This window comes from Cercospora kikuchii, assembly GCF_019650295.1.
Source record: "Cercospora kikuchii DNA, contig_00001, whole genome shotgun sequence".
Lineage (NCBI taxonomy): Eukaryota > Fungi > Ascomycota > Dothideomycetes > Mycosphaerellales > Mycosphaerellaceae > Cercospora > Cercospora kikuchii.
This window is the reverse complement of record NW_025408582.1, coordinates 277,463-294,977: the sequence shown is the minus strand read 5'-3', so window position 1 is coordinate 294,977 and position 17,515 is coordinate 277,463. Positions and strand designations below refer to the sequence as shown.

At 51.4% G+C, this 17,515-nt stretch overlaps 5 protein-coding genes across 5 annotated transcripts; 2 read left to right on the top strand and 3 right to left on the bottom strand.

The window, feature by feature from the left end:
* Positions 1-558: 558 nt before the first annotated feature.
* On the bottom strand, positions 559-3,091 carry CKM354_000007100 (uncharacterized protein; the record flags this gene model as incomplete). Its single annotated transcript, XM_044795153.1, has 2 exons — positions 559-689; positions 763-3,091. The coding sequence occupies 2 exons, from the start codon at positions 3,089-3,091 to the stop codon at positions 559-561; spliced, it is 2,460 nt and encodes an 819-aa protein (XP_044651088.1).
* Positions 3,092-4,199: 1,108 nt separating this feature from the next.
* Positions 4,200-5,559, top strand: CKM354_000007000 (uncharacterized protein; the record flags this gene model as incomplete). Its single annotated transcript, XM_044795152.1, has 2 exons — positions 4,200-4,570; positions 4,629-5,559. 2 exons carry the CDS (start codon positions 4,200-4,202, stop codon positions 5,557-5,559), a joined length of 1,302 nt encoding a protein of 433 aa, XP_044651087.1.
* Positions 5,560-6,161: 602 nt separating this feature from the next.
* On the top strand, positions 6,162-6,969 carry CKM354_000006900 (uncharacterized protein; the record flags this gene model as incomplete). The annotated part of the gene is made up of 4 exons (XM_044795151.1): positions 6,162-6,283; positions 6,353-6,509; positions 6,597-6,712; positions 6,807-6,969. The coding sequence occupies 4 exons, from the start codon at positions 6,162-6,164 to the stop codon at positions 6,967-6,969; spliced, it is 558 nt and encodes a 185-aa protein (XP_044651086.1).
* Positions 6,970-7,748: 779 nt separating this feature from the next.
* On the bottom strand, positions 7,749-9,021 carry CKM354_000006800 (uncharacterized protein; the record flags this gene model as incomplete). The annotated part of the gene is made up of 3 exons (XM_044795150.1): positions 7,749-8,724; positions 8,778-8,848; positions 8,896-9,021. 3 exons carry the CDS (start codon positions 9,019-9,021, stop codon positions 7,749-7,751), a joined length of 1,173 nt encoding a protein of 390 aa, XP_044651085.1.
* A 5,205-nt stretch (positions 9,022-14,226) lies between these two features.
* CKM354_000006700 (uncharacterized protein) lies at positions 14,227-14,625 on the bottom strand (the record flags this gene model as incomplete). Its single annotated transcript, XM_044795149.1, has 1 exon — positions 14,227-14,625. The coding sequence occupies one exon, from the start codon at positions 14,623-14,625 to the stop codon at positions 14,227-14,229; it is 399 nt and encodes a 132-aa protein (XP_044651084.1).
* Positions 14,626-17,515: the final 2,890 nt, after the last annotated feature.

Genomic DNA, 17,515 nt, shown 5'->3' with positions numbered 1-17,515 from the left:
TCTAGCAACGAGACAGGCCACGAGATTACCGATGAAAATACATTCGCAGACGGCTAGCTGTACCTGCGATTATTACAAATTTGAAGCACTGATCAGCCATCACCAAGAGCCCAAAAGGCGGTCCGGAAGTGCAGAGAGTGACAGAGAAGTTGCGGACCTTGCTCTTAGACAAGCCGATGGTGGTGACTAACGATTAGCGTAATCTGGCTCTACTGAATCTTCTAGGCTAACAACTGTTTAATACGAAAGAGGAGCCGTGTCTGGCCGTATCTTAGGGAAATGATATTACGAACCGAAGTCTGAGCGATTTTAAATTAGAGACTCCAGACTATGGAAAATGGGCATCCTTCATTTTCATTTTTCGCTGTACAATCTGAGCGATAAACATGCGGAGCAGCTTATCGTGAAGCTTCAGGTACGGAAACAGATATTCCGCAAGTTACTCTTTCCTTCTTTCTATTGAGTTCTACTTCTCACAGACTATGCGATGCGACCCAAATCTTCGCGTGTATATATGATGACATGCTATGCATTCACATCTATTCTTGACTTCCCACTTCAATACTCCATCAACCTCAACTTCTTTCCCACCTCCCTCCTCGCAGCCGCTTTCTCACTCGGTCTCTCCCCAGCTTGCGAATCCTTGGCCTTGAGAGCCTGCAATAACATTCCTGCGTCGAAGAAGCCGTCTGTAAAATCAAAGTCAGTACACCAAACTCCCATCTCAAAACGAAAGGGAAAGGGAAAAAGGGCGCAACTCACATCCCCCCAACTCATCATCACTAACAACCTCACTCTCCACCTCCGGCGTCTTCTCTCTCCCCACTCCACCGCTCTTCCCCTCGCTCCCCACACCCCCATCCACCGCCCTCCCACTCCTCTTCACCTTCTCCTTCGGCCTCAAATTCTCCGCCTCCCTCGCACGACTAGCATTCTTATCCCCCACAGTCCCCCTCCTCACCGTCTGCCTCAACAACTTCCTTATCTCCAAGAAATAACTCTCCAGCGCTGCGATATACCGCTTCGTTTGTCGATGTTTACTACTCGCGCAGACCGAAATGGAATTATCTTTGATGATATATCCAATTCCGAAACCTTCGCCAGATGTGGGACCGAAGCCGAAGTGTCGGAGAGAAGGGTTTCCGCAGTTGGAGGTGGAGAGGATTGTATTGTTGATTTTGTCCCAGCCGGGGTCGGCGAAGATGGCCGGCATGGTGGGCTGTTCGCGGGGACGGGAAGGGGAGGATTTGGCGCTTTCGGAAGCTCCGCCGTCGTTGGATGTCATGCTGGTGCGTTTTGTGGGAGAGGCGGTAATGTTATCGCTCGGGTCGCGTTCGGAGGTTGGGGAGCTCCAGCCGTTTGTGCTGGCGCCTTCGTCGTCGGAGAGAATGTCCATTTCGCCGTCGACGGAGCGTTGCCAGAGACACATGAGGGCGTATAAATGGCGATCGAACCCTTGGGCTTTGGCGCAGTCTTTTGTCATGGCGGCGTGTTTTTCCGTGGCTTTCTTGAGTGCTTCGACTTTCTTTTGGGGTGGATTCTCGGCCCAGAATGCGCGGAGGAAGTCGACGCTTTCTTGCGTGACGGAGCGGATGGCTTCTGTTCGGCCGTGGAAGAAGGCTTTGGTCATTGCTGGTTCGTAGACGCTTTCTACGCGCCCGTACATGCCGTAGTATGCTGCCTGGAATGCCATTTGTACGAATGCATCTGGAGAGAAGCCCATGGATGTGATGAAGTTCTTGCCGTACTGTCCGAATTCAAGCGTCTGGAATTCGTTTTGCTGAATCAAATCTGCCAATCGAGTCTCGGCGAAGCGCAATGAGATTGCCAGCTCGGGCACCATGTCCCATTCGAGCTTGTGAGGTGTTGTGCTTACATCGCCAAAGCTTTCGGGATCGCGCTTCGATGGATCCGGAGAGGTCGATGCCCAGAGTGAAGGTGCTTGGCCGTTGATAGTACGGGCGAAACGCAGAATTGTATCAGTGTACACGTCTGAGGCGAACCGGAGTACAGTGTGGCCATCAACACCGGTATGCTCGAAGTTGATTCCAGCACTTCCGTTCTTGCAGACGATAATTTGCAGCTTGTCGTACCAACGATTGGTGCAGGTTCCGACTTGAACACCTCGTTCGACCTCACTTGTACCACAGAGCATGTTCATGCAAAGCTCGGCACTAGTTGTGGGCTCGGTGTAGTCCAGGCAGAGAATGAACAGTGCGGAGTCGACAATGTTGAGGCAGTCGGCATTGTTTGAACCCTCATCTTTACTGAAGAGCTCGCGCATGCTGGACCAGATCTTGCGATTTTCGGTAGTCAAGACACCCACGGCACCCTTCGCGGCATCGCTGATTGGTAGTTGCTCTGCATCATCATGAATGACCTGCAAATTGATGCTGACGTCCTTCTCGGACATGATCAGATCATTGTTATCGTCGAGCACATCGAACCAGTAAAACTGTCCTCGGCACATAACAACGATGTGCTTCGCAGCTGGATCCTGGCCGATTTGGCATCCATGGTCTGTTGGTATACGTGCTGTGCCGAACAGTCGCGAGTACTGATACATGTCCAAAGGCTGGCCTCGTACAGTGTCCGGTGGCAACTCCTCTTTGCGGACTGCGCGAACGAACGCTAGTGCGGAGACAACCAATGAAGCAGCGCGAGTGACTTGGTTATTGCGAGCAGGAGTGGGGTCATCTTCGAGCAAGAAGAACGGGTTCAAGTTGAGCACCACCGGATTGTCGTAGTTGAGATAGCTGTCATACCAGAACTGCTCGATGTAGTTGCTCTTGTCTTTGGCGTACTCCTTCAGCTTGTCTTGCAGCTGTGGGCCGTCTGTGCGGAGAAATTCCTGAATTGCCTGCTCTGTTTGGTGGTGCTCCCGCGCTGTTTGTAGAGGATCCAGTGACGCCACGTACTTTCGACATGTCTGTTCGAGGTCCGGAATGGGGAGCTTGGGTAGACTGTCTTGAGCAGCAAAAGTGATGCCTGGCTTTGACTCGGGATTCTTATCATGAGCCAAAGGGTCTTGTTGTTCTTTGGTAAATGCCTGTGTGGCGTCTTTCGCGTTCTCATGCGATCGTTCGGCCATGATGCCGGAATCTCTTCTATCAGCCCGAGAAATCCTCTCGTCTATCGAGGGAAAGGTTCGAACTGGTGACATGACGAGTGTAAGCATGGGGCAGAATGAGGGTGTACTAGCAATACAAGGACGAAACAAGCGTGACGATCGACAAGCCACGCAGAGAAGTCCGGTAGAAGTAGTGACAATCTTGCTGATAGTAGGCCGGCATCGAGAAAGATGTCAACGTTTGGGGGACCGGGTGTAGGAGAGAAGATGGAAGGCGTGACCGAGAGTCTTATCCATGGGGCAAGGGAGGACTGGATATCAAAGGCAGCCCCGCAAAGCAGTTAGAATCGAAATACCGCGCGCCAGGCCTTGCACATGATGGTGATCGATGGTGAGACTCCCATGATGGCTGCACGTGGGTGGATCGCCGTACCGCCGAGGATGCGAATGCGTAGCTTTCACAGGACATAAAGAGGAACAAGCTACCCACTGACCTTCTGGAACTGCTCACGGCGAGTGTTTGGCAGCGATGGCGTTTCTTGCAGACCTCGGGATTCCCCAAACGGCGCTGCGCAGGCGGGTCCGCTTTATTGCCGGTTCAGACGAGGTGTTGCGGGTGCTCCGTTGGCACGGGCAGTGCTCTACCTGGGCCAGTTGCGGACTGCGGACTGAAGGAAGTTGATTGTGTTGGAGGTCGACGCTAGAGCTAGTCTGCAGGAGGGAGGTTTGGCGAGGAACCAGGGTAGCTTGGGGTGTCGGCTGGTGACTATGTCATGCTCCGGTGGACGATTAGAACGAACAAAGAGGCGGCGGTCTTCCAAAGGGAGCATGTGCACCTGGCCAGAGCCGCTTATATTGCGGGCGACATGGTCACTTTTCTGGGCGCGGCGAGCGAGTGACCGTGATCCAAGGCTAAACGGTGATGACGTTGGTCCAGAGTCCGCGGGCGAGAGGAGAAGTTCACGCCAAGCGTCGCGTGGTTGTGAGCCGCTCAGGCACGCGTCGCGCTGTTCGGCTGGACTCGGCCAGAAACGAGACTTCCATCCTCCATCAGCCCGACAGACAAGCAACACCAGCATCGACAACAGGCACGCCGCGTGGGTGCGGCAGCTATGCGGGAGTCCGACACATGACGAACTTGCTGCTGGTCCTGCCCGACTTCGACATCCACCCCTACACCCACATTCTGCCGTCCCTCGAGCGCGCGCTGCTCACCACCGCCGACCTCATCTCCCTCGATGCGCTCGATGTCGCCAAACGCGCTCAAGTCCCGCCGGGAGAGGTGAAGAAGCTGGCCGGTGCAGTCTTGAATGCGCTGCACAGTGATGCCGCTTCGTTCAAGTCCTCCCTCGCCAAAAGTGGCCCTGCGTGGAGTGGGTTGCAGTCGGGCAAAGACCTCATCGACCGATGGACGGCCATAAGCACTCTAGACGACGTCTTGGACGCAGCGCTTGGCGGAGGCATTGCGCGTGGCCATTTGACAGAGGTTGTAGGCGAGAGGTGAGGCGATGCTCTGCTCCGCAATGTAAGTCACGCTCTTTCTGACTATTTCCTTCAGTGCTGCTGGCAAAACCCAATTCCTCTTGACTCTCCTTCTCGCTGGACAACTTACTACACAAGATGCCGAGAAGCCAAAGTATGGCACATCTGTACTGTACATATCGACAGAAGCACCACTCCAGACCACGCGACTTGCACAGATTTTGAAGACGCATCCCAAACTGGCCGAGTTGCCGATTGAAGAGCGTCCTTCTCTAAGCAAGGTTCACAGCACTCATGTTCACGATCTCGAAGCACAAGAACACATCCTCCGCTATCAGGTTCCCGTTGCTATCAAGAAGCACAACGTCGGACTGCTCGTAGTCGACTCCATCGCAGCTAACTACCGCGCCGAGTTCGATCGAGGAGCTCGAGGGAAGCGGAGCTCGGAATCGCTTGCCAAGCGTGGAGCACAGCTTGCGCAGACTGGAAGCCATCTACGAGCACTCGCCCGCATCCACAACATTGCAGTCGTGGTGGCAAATCAAGTCGCAGATCGCTTCACGCCAGAGCCTCATCTGCACGCCCCAACACAATCAACACAGACTTCACGACCAAGCACTCCATCACGGACGACCAATATGTACCCAGAGCTGCCGACCCAGGGCACCACAACAGGCCTGCTCTCCACCGACGATCCGCTCTCGCTCGACCACCAGCAGCGCTTCTTTACCGGCTGGGGAGACGATGAATGCGCCACAAACCTGAAGACGCCCAGTCTCGGTGTGACATGGACCAATCAGCTATCGGCAAGAATTGCTCTGCTCAAACAACCCATCTACGAGGATAAAGTCTATGCTCCTGGTGATGAGCGGAATCTGATCGGATGGAATCGTTCGTGCAAGATTGTCTTCAGCCCGTGGTGTCCGGAAAGCAGCACGCCATTCGAAATTTGGGAAGGGGGTATTCGGAGTGTCAAGAGCGCAGGAGAGACAGCAGCACCTTCATAGCGGTGGATGTGCGGTTTTTAAGGCTTGCTGACTGCTGACACGCAGAAGATTAGACTATAGTCAGCGCAACATTCGTGAAATGACTGTCTGGCCGCCTATCGATTCTCCTTTGCACAACAGTAAGCAGCGGCCACTGCTCGGCATCATTTCTTAGAGCGCGCTACTGGGCGTTCAAGCATAAGTATCAGTAATCAGCCCGACTCGAAGGTGGATAAATCCGTCAAATGCCTGAAATTCTCCACGCTACGAACAAGCAGTGAGTGAGATGCTCGCATACTCCCATCTCTCTCATGTGCGCCATGTGTCAAGAATCTGTAAAAGAGTGCGATGTCTCGGCTCGATTGTAATACGATCTTCACGGTGAGACTGAATGGTCCCATTCTGCTTGTCCCGCTGTACAGCCGGCACCAAAACAGCCTGATCCAGACCGTCAACATCCGAAAGCAGTTCTTATAGTGCTTCAACAGACTTCACTTGCCTTTTCTTGGCTGTCGTTCACTCCAGACATCTGTTCATACCAGTTCATCTGCAGTCACAGACCGGGCTTTGTCGAAGATCGGGACAAGTCAAAATTTGATCAAAATCCGGAAATCCAATCCAAGATGCTCAACATCCTCACCGCCAGTCTCCTCGTGCTCGGAGCACAAATCGCTTCTGCGATTGACTTCTCCAATTGGGATCCTCAGCCTGGTCTTCCTGCAGAATTCCGACCTTTTCTTGAGGCGTAAGTCAAGGAAATTAATCCCTGGCGTCAGTCCCGCGACAGAGCCCCAATACTGAATGTTCATCGCAGCCTCGTCAACGCAGCCGAACGACGCGACGTAACCACAGGCTACACAGACTACTTCCCTTCCGATGGCATGCAAACCACGCTTACAATCCACTGCGTTGGCGCAGCGCGGATTCAAGCATGTAAAGAGGGATTTCTTGTGAATGGACGGGAAATTGTGGTATGTTGGCAGACACCAAAGTTCTTCAACTGGAGACCCTTTTGGCATGTGAACTGATTTGATGGGGTCTTTTTGTGAATTTTGCAGCATTTCCCCAACACCACCTTCGTCGCCGAAAACAACAATACCGCTACAGTCTACGAATCGCATGGAAGAATTGAAATGACGTATCCCGAGCCGGCGGGGAATTGTTCGCAGCAGTAGTGAGTTCTCTCCGCCTCCTCCCTCTCAGCAAACTCACAAAAGCTTCAGCACAACGAAGTGAGAAGTAGAAGTCTGACGTTGTGGAACCAACAGCTACAAGACACAGTATACCATTTTGAAAAAGGAAACCGAGCAGACTGTCGAGGCTCTACCAAATTTGAGTCTGAAGCCTGAGGCGCAGGTTTATTGGTATCATGATGTTTATGTTAATCCTGCCACGCTGGTGACGGATATTCCTTGTGATAGTCGGAAGTAAGATGGGAAACGGTGGGAGTGAGAGAGTTGGGAGCAGGGAACGGCCGACGAGGAGAATGAGCGGGTGGAGTTTTGGGGTGGAGGGAGGGGTGATATGAATGAGGTCTGTTCGATTTAACGACAAAGGGATGCTTTCCCGACGATCAAGTCGTGGCGGCCGAGGCTGAGGTGTTATTTACAGAATGCGTAACGTGGCGTTGATAAGTGGAAGAAAATCAGAATCGGATGGAGGAAAATATGATCGACTCATGAAGTGAAAACTTCTGAGTGAGATTGTCAAACAACTCGGAGTTGTTTGTCGCAAGGTTCTTTGCCGCTCTTGAGGATTAGCGATGGATGTGGCGAGGCAAGGAATTCTCTTTATCTTCTTGGGGATGCCTTTGCCCAGGAGTAGATCAACGATTCGTCAGCGCAGTGCCGCTAACTATTTGAGATGAGGACGCGGTGGGAGATCATGTCCGAGATCGACCCGCGTGAACGGCGAGGAGATGATAGGGAGAGGAGAGGGCAGATATGAGATGTGGTTGGAAAGGAAAGTGGATCGATCGGGTTCTGCGTTCTGAAAAGGTCTTACTCTTCGAAGCTCTGAAATTCACGCCTGCGCAGTGTTGTCTGGACTTGCAGTGCTGATGGCGGATACAGAACTCTTGTAGCTGTCGTTGGATATTTCGAATATTCCCATTCCATACATACAGCGTGAGCAGAAATTCACTCCCTATATACGGCAAAAATTGTCTGAGAACAAATCCTTCTGTGCCAAAATTCACCCATGGTTCAGCTTCAGTATGGATCACAATAATCTGCTGGCTGGATCACAGCCTCAACCTCAATTGCACGACAGTTGCCATTCGTGCCCGGCTCGCCAATAAACACCTCGGTGTTGTCCGAAGGGTCAGCCGCCCGGAAATTGCACCGCAGCAGTTGCGTTTTGATCCCGTCCCGCGTCGAAGTACACGCCAACCGGCCGTTCACGAAACTGCATTTGAAATTCGCAGCGAGAGCCCTGTCGGGAGTCAATCGAAGGCCATCGAGGTTCCCACCGCCCGTGTCGGCCCGTGGCGCGACTGCGTAAATGTAGACGGTTTCGTAGTTGCGGTTGCGAATGATGCCTGGCACGCTGGGGTTGGCGGTCTCGAAGCCGTAAATCAGATCTGCGGAGTCGAAGATGAGTGCGTCCCCGTCACCGAATGCGATGGCGCCGTTTTCGGATGGCACGACAGGCTTGAAGCATGTTTGTGTTGTGGGCTCTGGGGGAAGTACGGTTGATGTGCTGGTTTCCGTAACGGTTTTGGTCTCTGTGGCCAGTGTATTGGTGATTGTCTCTGTCACTTGTGTCGTGGACGTCTCAGTCAAGGTTGTGAGATCTGTTACGACAGTCTTGGGTGTTATTGTAGCGCAGGAGCCAGTAGTGACAGTAATAGTCTTGGGCTTGAGCGTCGTCGTTGATGGTCTCACTCCTAAGCAGGAGCAAGCTGCAGCAAAGTCGGACGCATTCGGACAGCTCTTACAGAAACGTTCGGGTGTTTTACTTGTTCTGCTTGTTGTTGGGCATTTGCTCGGTCTGACGTGCCTCTTTTCCAATGCTTCCTGGGTTACAGTAACAACGGCAGACTGTGTCACAGTCACAGGGGAGGGCGTCTCCTCGCTCGTAACGGTGTTGGTAACGGTGGTGACTTTCGATACGGTCACGGTTATCGTCGTCGTTTTCGTTGTGGGACCGGCAATGACCGTGCATTGAGCGGCGGCAGTGTATGTGCTGGGACATCAGAGGTTAGGGAGGAATATAGCATAAATAATCGAAGCACATACCTTGAACATAGAGTGACTGTTGCTAGAAGATAGGACGAACAGGCCTTCTTGCCATTGCGGTCTGAAGCGATCTGTGATGCTTAGCTGCAGAACTATCAAGAAGCACTAGTCGCCGTACCGCCTTGCTACATTTTGAATTTCGACATTGCTGGCCATAAGATCTCTTCAGCAGCTCCACATCGGACTCATGACTGGCCGCGACGTAAGCAATGAAGCAGAGAACTATGAGCGTCACGGACCACATTGCCTTGGCGACTGCGAGCTGTACGACGTGCAGATGACAGCGAAAGGAAACATAGCTGCATATATGTACCGACAAGCGAAGCAGAAAGCCACTGGCCTGCGGGATTAGATCAGGCTATCCTCGAGGCTTGACCTGGAAATGGGTGACGAGTCAAAAGCTAGCTGCATGTGGCTGGCTGGGCCAAACCAGATACTCCCTTTTTCACACCAGTCATGTACTCTTCAACAGATAGGCTTTCGCAGCTGTCATCCAAGATTTCTGGCGACTTCGCCCTCGCTGTTACTCAGTGGGATACAGGCAGCGAGTTTTGTGAGAGTTGACAGTGAGCAAATTATACTGAACGCGCGAGGTAATGTTCAATTCCGAGGTACTGAATTCGATGTCAGTATCTTGGCACTGCACGTACGTCTCACATTGTAGTCCATTTTCGTAACAGCTTTGAATCTCAATTAGCGAGTGGCGCGAACTCTGTTGCAAGACTGAAGCTAAATTGGCAGCACCTTCGGTTTAGATGTGGAAGCAACGCCCAATAGCGGAAGTAACAACTACGTGCACCTCTGCCAGGCGGTAAGCCATGAGCCACGCTTGTACGTGTTTACACAAGAACACCACGGAGGAGGAGGATGTTCGATATCCACGCCTCCTGCGGCACCGATGTCCTGGCGGGCCGCGGTCTAGCCTATTTCGTGGCCTAGGTTCGGTAGTCAATGCAAGTGGCGTATACGCTTGACTTGATTACCTGCTAGCCGACGCCCAAAACTTTCCACATCTCGACCATGGTCGGCTGATGGCAAGCCAAAGCATCAGGATTAATCAGGCAGGTGCTAGGAGTTTTCCCCTCACCCACATTTCGCCAGCTGCCCGTTCTCTGATCTCGCAAGGAAATCGTGTCCATCACTCAATTCGGCGTACTTATCGACGGCACGAGCAGAAGATGACGCCATCTTGGTTCTACGTACTGCTCGCTGCAGTCAATATTTCCACGACCGCGGCGACGAAAGATCGCGGCTCGTCGTGCTGTAGCAAAAATCCATATGCCGCTCTTCGACCTCTGTCTAAAATCCCGGCAATCGCTTCGTACTGCTCATCAAAATATCCTCCCCCTACTACCACCACAACTACTACGGCACCAACAGTCACTGTAACAGTCGTTACCGGAAGCACAGTTCTGACCACTACAGTTGACACCAGAGTAAGGCTAGAATAGAACCGAATCATGTAGAGTTGGGTGAGCTGAGCCAAACAGACAAGCACAGAATCAACAGTCACCACTTTGACGGAAGCCTCCACTACTACGACCACTACCACGACCACCATTCTCACAACAATCACCGTGGTCTCCCCGCTGCCGAATGTGAAACGCAGCGCACCAACACCCGCCGCTGCTCAACTCAAATCGTTCACCCGAAACGGCGCCTCGTTCATGAAGACAGCATGTTCATGCATTCAAACACCACGAAAGACAACCAAGACTGTCACTCCTACATCTACAGTACGAGTTGTCTCGACCAGAACTTCCGCGGTCACGGCTATCGTTACCGTGACTACGACACGCACTGAAACGGTCACTGACACGGTGACGACCACGGAGACCAGCGAGACTGTCTCACAGGCCACTGTCACTGTGGGACCCTGCCCAAATGGAGCACAATTCGCCTTCACCTCAACAGGAAGACGGGGTGTGTATGGTGTCTGCACAAAGGCTGCATTCCTACGTATGTTGAAATCCTTTCACTCCATCTCTTCCACAGAAAGACAAGACCGAAGCTTTTCCCGGACTTCAGGCTCTCAAACTTATTTAGGGCTCATGAGTTAACTATTCTCAGTCCCCATCGGCAGGGAAACGACAACGAATATGAGCCAAGGACCTGGAAGGGCGTGTGCTTTGGCTTGTGACGATGCTCAGCCTACAACAGGTCCAGGACGTTGTCTAGGTGTGCAGTATCAGACGACATTTAACGAATTCCTCACGATTACTTGCACTCTTCAGACAGAATCGGTGACAGTTCTTACTGCTAATCCTACGCTGGAAGCAGCGATTGCGATTGGATGAATTCCGTAGGTAAGTGTTGGACGTGGGGAACATTCGGGAAGAGAGGTCGAATGGGTTTGGTTTATTTACGAAGGACTTGATAAGTGATCCGAGTGCGATCAATCCAGTCGGATATTTGGAGGGTCAGCGAATCAAACAGAAAAATCGATAGAGCCCCGGCGTTCGACAAATAAAAGAAGGGAAACTTCATGTGATTCAACTGATGAGCGGTCCACTAGTTGGCACGAAGAGTGGAGATTCTTGCCTGGATGTGTTCATAACCAGGGACAGCGGTCAGTGGCTGTTCGTCCGCAGCCAGGCGTCATTTCTCTCAACTTGTATCTATCTTAACGAATCGAACCAGTCGTACACGCGACAGCGCTGAGACACAGCCATCGATGCCTGACGAGACAACACCAGTACTGTTTTCATGACCTCGGTTTTGATTACTACGAGATTCACGACTCCGATACGAGCTTCTTGCGTCAGAATGCCCCATGGCGAAATCTATTCACATTCACTTAAATATTCTAGTTCTTGCCCTTTCTCTTTAACCGCTGGGTTGTACCTGGAGCTGATATGCTGGGTACGCTATCAGAGCAACATTGCCATGAGCACAGCGAATGTGGCAGCCATGTGAGCATAGAGTGCGAGGGAGAAGCACTCGTACAGAGTCAGCAAGCCCACAGAAAGAGGCGATCCCATGCTGAAGAAGCTGAGACAAAAAATCATGAGACTACGGACTGCGGGTGGTATGACCAGCCTTTGGCTATCTGGCGAGGCTTCACCAGAACTTGTATTCGTACCATAAGATGTGAGGAATGTGAGATCCATCAACCGCCATCGGCTGCCTTTGCATTCTTATCTTCTTTTCCTGTTCCGCTCTCAATGGCCCCTTTCTCAAGTCACCACACGGTCTCCTCTTGCTCAATTGGAAACAGAGTCAGATTCCCTTCGCCAGCTATCCTAGACAGAAGTGGAAATCGAGGCTTTTCTGACGATCATGACCCTCCTCGCCGCACCCGCTTCTGTCGGATCCGCTCAATCGGATCGGTGTTGCCTCACTATCATGAGTCGTGGTATGCACAACTCGTTGTAGTATTCTGAACACATGAGCAGCGACTCTGACTTCATACAGACTGATGTCCATTGGGCCAGAGGTTGGCTACTTGTCAAGGCCCTGAAGAGGTGTGCTTTCGTCTGGGACTTTTCTGTTCCGCCATAAGCAGAGCTTCGAGGTGACTTTTCTTTCTTTTCTTGAGAACTCCACCGGTGCGCCGGTTCAGGAAGTGATTCCGTGTGCACGGAATTCCATCTACTGCTACGGATTGTGAAAAGAGTCAATCGAGAGGAGGATATTAAGAAGAGGCCGGCTGTGTGTCATTTCGTGGAGGAACCTTCGATGCCATATATGAGGAGGGGCCATAGCATATAGTGTTGGCGGGATGCTGGGGAGAAGACGTACTAGACGAGAGAGAGTGACATGCTTTATTCGTACTTTCGGTATCGACCTACGAGGCATGCTATAAGCTAGACGGGTAAAGATGATTGATAATCGTGTCCGGCCAGATGATGTATGCTCTAGCAGTTACTAAGAATTAGATTTGTACGAAAGATCCGCTTCTAAATCGTAGATCAAGCTCTACAGTTCTGTTCGGGAGATGGGCATCGTCATGAAGTCTTATTCCTGCCCTAAGACCGCGGTCTTAACCATACTAAATAAGCTCTTGACCTGGCATGGCTATATCACGGCTGCTACTTGACGCGCGATGATTAGCGTACCCGGATCCGGTTTCTCCGCTGGAAGACTTAGTAGCGACGCTCACCCTCATGCACTAGCAATACCCTCCGCTGCTATTACGTTACGGTTGGCATGGTAAAAGAAGACAAACTGAGCGAGATGGCGAAGTCGCAAGATAGAGAGGGCATCTAACAACTACATAAGTACAGAAAGCGATTGATCGACGGAATTTCTACGGATAATATTGCTTAGAGGCTAGCGCAACAGGTGGTCAGCGCTAAGCGCATGCTGAGGCAGCTAAAAGACAAGGAGCAACGATGGCGGTCCAGAAAATGGAAGCATGAACCATCAACAGCACTAGGAGCCGTAGATTTTACGACAGTCAATAGGGGAATGCAAGATCCGGATCTGGCAATGCTCGTGCTTATCATATGTATTTATTCCTGCTCTTCTCCACCAGGCCCACCGTCTTTCTTCGACACATCCGCACTTGACCATTGTTATACATTCAGCTCTCCTCGTTCAATCTACACCACCAACGATGGAGTTTAAGGTTCTTTTTACGATGCTTGGCCTGTTCTCTACCTTCATCTCTATGGGAACTGCTCAAGATGTTTGTGCGCCGCTTTGTTGCTACAACGATTACGGAATCTGTGCGTGCCTAGATTCAGTTCCCTTCCAAACGTCCCACTCGACTCACTAACACTGTACGACAATAGCTTGCTGTCGTCCAGGTCAGCAAAAGGTCGGATGCGGCCCAGTAGGCACCGGAATAGAGCCAAAGGTACGTCACGTTAGCGTGTCCCCAGGAGTAGAATAACTTCGAGACTGACATATATGGTGTGCGTAAAGGCCGAATGTCGATAGCTCCTTCTTGAATGGCGAGTCGGCCTCGACCTAAAAGGGGTATGGATTTTGCTGCTCCAGTGGCTGACGTTGAGCTATTATCGCCATTGCCATTGTCTATTCCTCTCAAGCACATGGATCATCGTCGTTGATCGCACGTAGCAACTTTCTTCGACACAAATTAATCGAAGCTCCTCACTTGTTTCCCATCTGACTTCGATTTACGCTAATGCTAGAAACTCAGTGATTGTCCGCCATGGATGACGACCGCTTGCTGGTTGAGAATCGTAAACTTGGAGTTGTTGTACGTGCAGTTGTGGCCAGTGGTACCCGGCAGACGCTCTCAAGTTGAGTACTTTCTTGATATGGATTTTCTGCGGTTCTGGCTCGTATCCTGTGATGTCCGAGGAGGAGTTGGAGTTGGCTGTGGTGTTGTACGAGCTGTCTTCCCCTTTCCTGCGGATGCGTAAATGAAATTCTGCATGGTTGCGTTCATCTCAGCAATGTTCACCGCATCGTCGAATATCGTGTGCTTCGTGAACAGATGAACATCGCGAAGTACGTCTCCGAACATCGACTCAACCTTTTATTGTCGACCATGAGCGACGGTGTGGAAAGCTTTCCACAAACGAGAGATTCGAGAGGCTACAACAGCGGGCAAAAATCGGTTGAAGCGCAGTCGCAAGTTTTGAGTGGTTTTCTGGCAGGCTAAAACAATGGGATAGATGGGTTCGTTTGTATCTGCGATTTTTCGACTTTGTTCAATATCCTGAGTCTGCAGGGCTTCTTGCGCTGCTTTTGCTTGGATTCTGTGGACATTGCGCAAACTGCGAAGAACCATGGACAAACTCTCTGCTATTGTTTGGAACGAGTTGTGGAGATCAGCGCCATCTTTAGCGGCACCGTAGATTGTTCGTGGCGTTTCCACGATGGTTATGATGGATGAAATGACGCCCCGTACTGTCATAGCTTCTGCTCCAGACATGTTGCTGGAGGAATGAGGATAACGCTCCCAAAAGAGAAGACAAGTTGCCAACGTGGGCTCTAGTGCGGATGGTATGCGGGCCTGGGATCTAGAAACTGGTAGACCGGTATTGTTCAACCAATATGGCAGCTTGTTCATTTATGTATCGAAACCCAAGGCGTTGCCCAAGTGATTGAGCAAAGTTTCGGCGTTCATTTTTCGTTCTGGAGGGCCAAGTGTCCACGAGAGCGGAGACCACCGTTGCTCGTCTTTGAGGTTTGCTGCAGATCGGTCTTTATAAGCAATCGTACTAGCACTTCAGGATTTGCAAGTCGAGCCGCCCAAGAGATTGCATTGCGCCCATCAGGACCTGGCTCTGCAACCGCAGACCTGTCCACCTTGGCAGGCATCGCGTTTGCCGTGTACAGATCCGCTGCTCTGACAGCATACAGCAGAGACATCTGGCCGTCGAGGTCTTTGGTATTCTTTTCTTAGCCGTGGAATCTGAAGGAGCAGAACTTTGACAGCCTCGGTAGCGCCATATTCACACGCCCACGACAAGGCATCCCGGCCCCGTTTGTCCAGTTTAGTGGATCTGTTTGCCCGGCTGACCGAAGTTGAGTGACTGCCTTCGAAGATAAAGATGCGCGCGCCCAGAAGAGCGGAGATTGCTCTAGGTAATATCGTGCATTTACATAAACCTCTGGCACTCACAACATTCGCAACATGCTTGATATGTCCTGTGCGGTCTGGACATGGCCTCTCTCGAAGCATTCGAAAAGGCGGGCAGCAGCTCTTATGCAGATATACCTGGATAATTCAAAAAGAAGAGCAATCGAACACAGTTCTACACTAAGTAGAATTTGTGCGATGTGGTAGGCAGGTGATACGACCATGATTTCTTCTTGACATCGCTGAACTTCGCTGAAGACGATCTGGAAATGTCAGATAGCATGTTACTTCTAATGATGCAGGCTCGCCGACACAAGACTCGATTGAGTTTCCCCAGACTTGGGCAAGCACTGCTGCACTGAATGATGATTCAAAAGTGATCGTCCTTGTGGACAGAATGTATGCCTCCATCAATGGGGCGGTGTATTCGTTTCTAATAGATGATTACGGAAAAGATTGATTGATCAAGTGAAAGGTACGAGACTTTCCAATGCACAACGCAATCTGAATTGCAGAACAAGAAATGTTCACGTGTTGCGTATGACGCAAGCTCACTGTCAACAAGCCATAGAGCTCAGCTAAGGCGAACAGGTCTATACCGATCTCGATATCCGAGGGAGGCAACCTGACAGAGAGTTCCGAGCAATCCACAGACTGTACTGCCGGAGCGAGGCCCTACACTGTGATTGATGCGATGGATGCTGAGGTCGATTGCACCAGTGATTGCACCACCCAGAAATAAAGACTAACACGGCAACGAGATTCATCATGAACAAAGCAAGAGTAACGGAAGGAAAAATGGGGAAGTAATTCGCCAGCGCTGCTAGGAAGTCAGCTGTAGACTTGCGCTAGGAGGTTGAGCACATCCTCCTCGGCTCCTTCGTATTCGCGATTTGAATTGAAACAAATGTCCCTGTCGCTGCCGAGAGGCGCAAGGATATAACCTTCAGGCTACGTAGCGTATCCTATTCTGTTACAAAGTAAGATAGGCTCCAATCTCTTACTGCGAACGAGATCAAACATAAAGACCATGTCCATGGAGACTACGCATGCGTGTTCCTCTGAAGTGAGCCCTTTCAAGTGCAGAGCACAAGGTCAGGGTCAGTCTGCTCCAAAGTCATGCGTGCACTTCCTTTGTCTAGTTGCACAGTCCAGAAGAGTGGTCAAGGAGGACACAAGATTGATCATAGCAGAACGAGCTTGAAGAGAATCACACGAGATTGGGAACGCCATGTGATGAGAGCAAGCCCGCAATTCCCCAGTCGATGACTATGCATTTTGCGTAAGCAGCGGACAATCCCTCTCTGCTGAGCCCGTGTGCACTCGCCGTCGCGTTATGGCCCTTTCTCTGCATATCGGAGAACACTCAGATCCCAGTCATGTTGCAAAAGCGGCAGAATTCATGCCAGGATGGCGTGATTCAACGTGGCGACTCCGGTGAGGGCCAGATACGAGCGGTCGCCACTTGAGAGTGCATGTCTACTGACTAGTGCTTGCAGCAGTACTGTACAGCATGTTGAAATCCACTGAGGGCGCTTGCCCATTATGGCAGGAGAGCAGATGTTCAACTTCGGCAGCGTCTGACTACTTGGCGCCGGCGAAGCTGAATCCCTGTATCGTAGGGAGCAGGCGGCGTTCTCGAGGTAGTCGTGGAACCTCTTGAAGGTGTCATTGGTTTGTGTCATTGCATTGAGCGGGGCCCAGACTTGTCAATACACCACGTTCTTCTCAGAAAAGGCCACAGGTGGTTAATTTACCAACTGAACGTGGTGGGGGCCTCGGCCGAGAAATGAAGGTTCTGGCCGCTCGAAGCTCGCGGCGCGGGCCGTTGACATCTTGGCCCTGCCGAACCTTGATTGAGGCTCGAGGCTTGAGAATGCTTTTGGTCACGTGTGGTTTGGCGACATCAAAGTGGCTCTCAATAAGGCGCCAGACTCCCGAGACAGGACTTGATCGTGTCCCTCCTATCCACAAAAGAAAGCTGATTATAATATATGGCTCGCCATAACTGGTCATATCAGGCCACTCAATGTGGATATGCAACTTCGCTGGAACAATTCTGGAGCAACAGCAATACTGCGGGCTATACAAATGATTGGCTCGGCTCGTGCTCCATCATGTGTCCCACTTACGCCCAGGCCATGCAGTCGGTCGCCTGAAAGAGAACTTCAAGACCGTGCCTTCAGAGGCGCTTGGCTACCATAGGTACGCGTGGCTTCAGCAGAACTGTCTCGGTTGC